A 6867-nucleotide genomic window follows, 5' to 3' on the forward strand; every position below is an offset into this window, starting at 1 on the left:
TGTGTTCATTGATGTCATCTTTGCTCAGCTAAAGGAAATGTGTTGCTAACCAAAACTAGTAAGAAACTTCCAGAGAGGACCACCATCTACTATAAATATATGGCAGTTGGTAGCTGCTAAGGGAAGGAGAATCATTAGTCTTTGGGGAGATGCAAGGAACTGGCCACTGGCATCTTCCCATTATCCAGTGGATGGTCTCACGCCTGTGCACAGCACTGAATGGACCCAACAAGTTGTAAATTTTAAAAAGCCGACAGGAGTCTGGGAAGAAACATGTTGAGGGAGTCCACAGGGAATTGAAAGAGAAGTGACCAGGTGATCAAAATTCATTGTGGAGATGTGTGAAAGGCTCCACAAGAATACACTTTAAAAGTGAAAACAGGGCCAAAATAATAAGTATATAAATTACAATTATGTAGACCATGGTGAAAATGTTACTTTGAAATATGTAATTTAAATCCCAAACTAATCAAATGTATGTTCCTTAACAAAGAAAATTTGGTCCAAATAAGATGGCTTAATATTTTGATTATATCAAATTATAGTTATATACTGGTACTTAACACTTCTGTTTATTAAGTATCTAGTTGAAATGCATTAGAAACACACTGATGATGCTTTGTCCTGTCTTTTTTTTTAAAGATGTTCTTTGCTTCTACACTGAGCAATGACCACAGCCGGGTTTACCTTATGAGCCTTGGAAAACTTGAAGAGCTCCATAGAAGCTATGCTGTTTAAAGGGGTCCAGTGATCGACTACAACCTTTACATCCACCACACACATGCCATTGAATCCTAACATCAGAATTTTATCATTAGAGAAAACTTTCATCAGAGGCTTTTAATGTAGCACAGAATAGTTTGGATAAGAAATGAAGCTTTATAAAGAAAATTAACTATAGCAAGCTCTATGTACTCCAGTGGTGTACAATCTGTTTTGCACAAACTTTGTAACTTTTGTTACTGTGAATTCAAACATTTCTCTTAGGACAGTTTGGACAGTATCTGTATTCAGATTTACAGCATGGAGTAAAGAAACCTGTTATAAATTGCATCACCAGCAACTTTCAAAGGAATTGGCCCTAATTAAGCTTTTCCAAAACAAAAAAATAGATACATGTTTTTTTTTTCCAAGTGAAGGTTAGATTAAAAGACAAAACATAATGAATTTTGCAACCCAGACTAAGGTTGAACAACCTGTGTGCGCAAAGAAAATTACATAGATCAAGGGGAACATTCTACCCAATTCTTTTTCACAATAAATACACAACTGAAGACCAATTGTGACTTTTTTCCAGCCCCTTGTTAAATTTAATTTTTCTATATAGAAAAAGAGAAGAAAACCTCAGATGCTTGCTTCTGCCCCCCTAAAAGCCCCAAATATGTGTAAGAACTGTTTTTATAAAGTACCAAACAATATATTTACTATCTTGAATACAGGACTGAACTCCAATGCACATGTACTGTAGAAAAAAAATTTTAACACATCAAACGAGGCGTCAAATTTTGTCCCCCAAATTGGCTAAGTTTTGAATTTTATTATATAGCCAATGCTGTGACCATCAGACAACATTAAATATTTTTAAATATTGAAATATGTTTTAAATACATTAAAGTATATAAAATGTCCTCCAAGTTATTAAGCAAAGCAATATAACAAAAGGAGAAGAATGTTGATTGGCAATAATTATATTTTTACATTTTTATCACTACAAATTCAAAATTAAGATAATCAAGGTGATAATCCAAATTTAGAGTCATTCGTTCTAGGTATGAAAATTACAAGAATTTTAGAAAAAATATAACATCCACTGTATACTAAAGTCTGCAAAACTGAAGCAGTGAAATTCATGCCAGTCCATATCCACATATTTTATAGACGCCAAAAATAGGTGATATTTCCTCACCTATGGTAACTGCTACCTGATTTTTTTAAAGCGTGATTTATACCTATCCATCCTCAATGACATGGTTAGTTCTGGGGTAATAGGAAAAACTACAGAACCTACCACAAAGTATACCTCAATAAGTCCTCTAGCTCTGCTTCTCAAATCTGAAGAGTGTGCTAGCAGGATAATAATTTTTAAACTACCTGGTTAACCAAAACAAAAAGCAGCTGACTATGTGTGATTTCCTGATAGTACATCATTTCCTGGTACCTTTGTGCCAGAAATGAATGAAGATTTGGATTTTCCTAATGACTCCTATCAAGAGTGTAGTAACTCAGTGTTCAGATTATAGGAGAACCTGAATCCACAAGTTAACTGTGATTCGCATTTCTGTTACTGTGACACACTAATGTGACCCAAAAACTGGCTTATCCTTGAGTGTTTACAATTCAAATTACTTTTTTTAAGTTCAGTAGTTATTTTAAATAAGCAAACTTTAATGTCAAATTAATACATTAGAAGTAGCTTTCTTTAAAACAAAAAAAAAAATGTACACCAAAAGGCCATGAGGAACTTTGTGCAAGTACCTTATCGCTGAGGAAATGGAGCTTGCTATGTTGGAGGTTCAGAACTATTTCTCATTTAAGTAGTATGTAGGATCAAACCTTTTAAGAATTTTTTTCTTCATATTTACTCAAAAATAAGCTTACAATAAGTTTTATCTTAAAATCATATGTTTAAGGCAGTAAGACACTAAACCAAAACAAAAAACAAAAAACAAAAACATTTTAACAACTCAACTCCCATTGTTCTCTGTGGCATTTATTCCAGCAAGCACAGGAAATAGCAAAGAGAATCTACAATGCTGTCCCAAAGCAATTACACATGAAAGATTACCAATGCAGGGCTGGGCTTTGAAGGCCAAAGTGTTAGTGAAGAAACAGAGCTTGACACCTAGCAAGAAGAAAGGAGTTTGGAGCGTTGGGTGCTCAAGTATGAAAGATTGAAATATTTGAAGTAGTTCATTAGTCATAAAGGTCACTAATAAATAGTTGCAACTTAGGTGTAAATCTGTGTGGGAGTTTTATAGCCTTTGGCAGGTGAAAAAGCAGACTGGGACTATGTCCTTTCCTCCTCATTATACTTTGTAATAGAAGAAATGACATATGCCCTATACCTTGTAACAGGACCTGCAAGGGCCAATACATGGCAGTAGTGTGGAGAGGCAGTCCAGAAAGCCAGTTTTAATGAGAATCCTGGTTGGAAGTGTGAACATTTTGGCAGGTTAGGAGCCGTACTGGAGAGAGAATGGTTTGATTTTGTGGCAGTTTAGTTTTATTACCAAAGCACTGGTAATAAAATGCATCATGTAAGATGTCTGAAAACTAGAATAGGGCTGGTAAACAAATTTCTGAATGAATGAGTAAATTCAAACAAAGGCAGATCGTAAGGGCAAAGAGCAAGAAGGGAAAATCAGCCACTCAATGTCCCTTCGCATGGAGTTCAGAATGGACAAGATTAGGTACTTTCTGTATCACCATTTCTGAGATAAATTGATAGCTAAGTGATGTTTTCTTCCAAGTTTCATTTCTTTGAGTGCTAGAGAGATAGCTAGGTAACTAAAGCCCATGCCTTATAGCTGTAAATTCCATCCGCAGACATCACATACAAATTCCAGTCAGTGATGAATACTTTCAATTCCTGTGCTAAGAGGATAGACAAGTAGATCTCTAGAGCTTGCTGGCCAATGAGAAGCCCTATCTCCAAACAGGTGGCTAGATGGCACTCCTGAGGATGACACTGGTTGTTATCTTCTACTCCCCTTCTCCCTCCCTCGCTTTCTTCCTCCATTCCTCCCTCCCTCCCTCTCCCCCCTCACTCATACAAATACATACATGCTCACAAAAAACCACAAGTACACACACACACACACACACAGACACACAGACACACACACACACACACACACAAATACACATAAAACACAATCTATTCATCTGAGATAGTCTCTGTACGATAGAGAGTAAGTAATGCCACACACTCTCAATGGGATCTTTGAAGTACTTTTCCGGTTGTTCCAAGACATGTTCCAGTTTGCATCATTTATATTCAACTTGTACTGAGTTAACCTTTGAAATGAATTGTTTGACCAGAAACTCTGTAATGAATCATTGTTTGGCTTCTGAAATAAAAATTTGCAGTTATTGGTCGGTGTCATTATTGGAATACACAAGCATAATGCCTAGGAATTTGGGCTTATTTGAGAAATAATAATTTCTTTAAATTAGGTAAGAATGTACTGATTAGGGGATGTTAGAGGGTCTGTGTGTTGAGAGTTCTGACCAAGTAAATGTGTATTTATCTAATAAGAACTCTTGTCTAACTCTTGGTTCCTTTGAAGTGGCTTCCCGTTTTCTGGATATGATTATCATAGGAATCATAGGATAATCATGATTATCATAGGAATTTGGGTTGTGGGCTCAAATACCTAGAGTCATTTCCAATTGGCCCTACTACCCTCCTGGGTTGTGTAAATGTATGGATTCCTGCTGCTTTGCAAATTGTAGTTCCTCTTTGCTTTTTTCCACTCCTGATCTCCAGTAAGTCCTTTAATTCGGTCTGCATCTTGTCCCATCACATGTAAAATTTATTACCATTTTCTATTTACTTTTAAGAATGTTCTAATATAATCATGCCAACAAAGTTAGACTTGAAAAACCAATTTCATTCATGTTCCACTATATAAATCCTTTAATACCTAGGATTTAAAAGTAACTCTCTATCAGCTGTGTTGTTACATAGCCTAGAGAGAAATGAATAAACATATAGTCAGCCCATCTAAGACTCCAGTGTCAAACCAGAAAAATGATTACATCCAAGTTCACCTTGAAGAATCATGGACTTACTGAGTTCCTCAATGGATGTGGATGACCACACAACCAGCTTCAATCTCGTGGGTTCTTTTGGGAATTTAAATTCAATGAGAAACTTGGGGCTTCTTGTAGACAAAGATAGCTTGCCAATGGTTGACATTTGTCAGGGCCCAGCTAGGATTTAAACACTGCACAGTTTGGCTTCAGAGGGTATGATGTCTCTTAGAACTGAAAACAAATGATAATCGATACAATTCAAACTATATTCTTCAGAAATTTCATTAAGATGTCCAATTTTTTTCAGTTAAATGCTCTACTGTTAATATTCAAAACATACATATGATTGGAGCCTTAAAAAGTTGGTTGAGGGATAAAGAGATGGCACAGTTGATAAGAGTATTTACTGTTCAATTATGAAGACCAAAGTTCAAATGCTAAACCCTCATATAAAAATCCAAACATGGCATTATTACACTGCTGTAACCCCAACACAATGGTATACAGAGGCAAAAGATCTCCAGGGTCTTGTGGATACCAGCCTAGCTCGAAGTTCAGTGAGAGTCCCTGTATAAGGTAGGGAATTGTAGAGCAAAACATCTGATAGTCCTCTGACCTCCATGAGTGCATTCAATTGAATGCACACAGGCACATATACTACACACATATATACATTCACATACCCAGAAACAATGGACTGAATTCCTGAGTGAATGAATGAAAAGGATGGATGGATGAATGCCTTGAGTAGGGTGAAGAACAAGAAGAAAGCAAATAGAATCAACTACTCTCCTATTATTGTAGCAGAGCCACATGTGCCTTTATGGCACATATCTATATAGTTTCTACAATATTAGATCTCCTTATGCTAATCTGCTAGTGTGAATTAGGAAATGTGATCTGCTTTTCTTGAGAGCTGAAATAATTTTAAAAAGGTCAATGGATCAATGGAGTGGAAGGGAGCTGTTGTCCCTAACAAGTGTGTCATTTTCTTATTGGTCTGTATACATGTGCAGGCACACAGAACCCTCCTTATAACTCAATCGGTATTTGTAGCTCTTTATCAACTACAGGGATAAGTGAGGTTATATGATGAGCTTCCGTTCAATGAATGTGCTTGTCTGTACATGCAAATATCTACCTGAACTGCTTAAAATTAATTGTGGAACAGCGTAAATCCAAGGAATTTGGTTTCAAGTGTGAGAGCATTGTCCCTCCCTAGGCTTGCCTATTCCGAATACACCGAATAAAGGATGGCTTCTTGTAGTCCTTAGTGCCAAGTTCCTTCAGCCACATCACTACTCATTCTGCTAACATTTCAGGAACTAGAGCGGGAACACTGAGTTGTTAATAGCTTCTTTTATGAGTTTTTCTCCTTTTAAAAGATTTTAACAACTTTTATGTATGATGTTACATATGTGTGGGCATCAGTGTGCCAATGCACACACGTGATGTGCAATTTGTGATTGATAGGAGGTTTGTAGACATCATAGGACAGTATTGTGGGATCAGTTCTTTCTTGCCACCATTCCAAGGTTCTAAGAATTGAGCTCAGGTGCTCAGGCTTGCTATGTGGGTTTCATCCACTGAGCCATCTTGTTGACCTTGCTCTGATTTTTGTTTTTCTCTTGAGAAAGGATTTCATTATCTAGCTCTGATCTGGAATTACCTATGTAGGCCAGGCTGGCCTCAAACTCATAGATCCTGCCTCTGCCTCCAGAGCCTTAGGACTAAAGGCACACATCAAAATTTCTGGCCTTGCTCTGGACTTTCTTCCTTTCTTTCTTCCTTTCTTTCTCTCTCTTTTTCTTCCTTCCTTCCTTCCTTCCTTCCTTTCTTTCTTTCTTTCTTTCTTTCTTTCCTTCTTTCAGTTTTTAATTTTTTATTTTAATTTTTATATTTTAATTATTTTTTAACTTGATTATGGTTTCCTCTCTCCCAACTACTCCTAGATCTTTCCCGCTTTCTCCACCCACCGACTGCACAGCCTTTCTTTCTCTCATTAGAATAGAAGAAACAAGCATCCAAAATTAATAATAATGAAAATAATAATAATTAGGCTAAAATGAAAAACAAACCTGAATAGGACTTAAACAAACAAGGTTGGTA

At 36.4% G+C, this 6867-nt stretch overlaps 1 protein-coding gene across 2 annotated transcripts in view; it reads left to right on the forward strand.

Moving 5' to 3' along the window:
* Nrk (Nik related kinase) overlaps positions 1-4092 on the forward strand; it is a 96302-nt gene extending 92210 nt beyond the window's left edge. Inside the window, exon 29 of one of the 2 annotated variants that reach the window (XM_006528550.4) lies at positions 643-4092. In XM_006528550.4, coding sequence (XP_006528613.1) covers positions 643-738 — 96 coding nt within the window. In that variant the 3' untranslated portion in view covers positions 739-4092. The remainder of the gene's footprint in view (positions 1-642) is intronic. The other variant, NM_013724.2, reaches the window with a different exon arrangement.
* Positions 4093-6867: the final 2775 nt, after the last annotated feature.

This window comes from Mus musculus, chromosome X (assembly GCF_000001635.26).
Source record: "Mus musculus strain C57BL/6J chromosome X, GRCm38.p6 C57BL/6J".
Classification (NCBI taxonomy): Eukaryota; Metazoa; Chordata; class Mammalia; order Rodentia; family Muridae; genus Mus; species Mus musculus.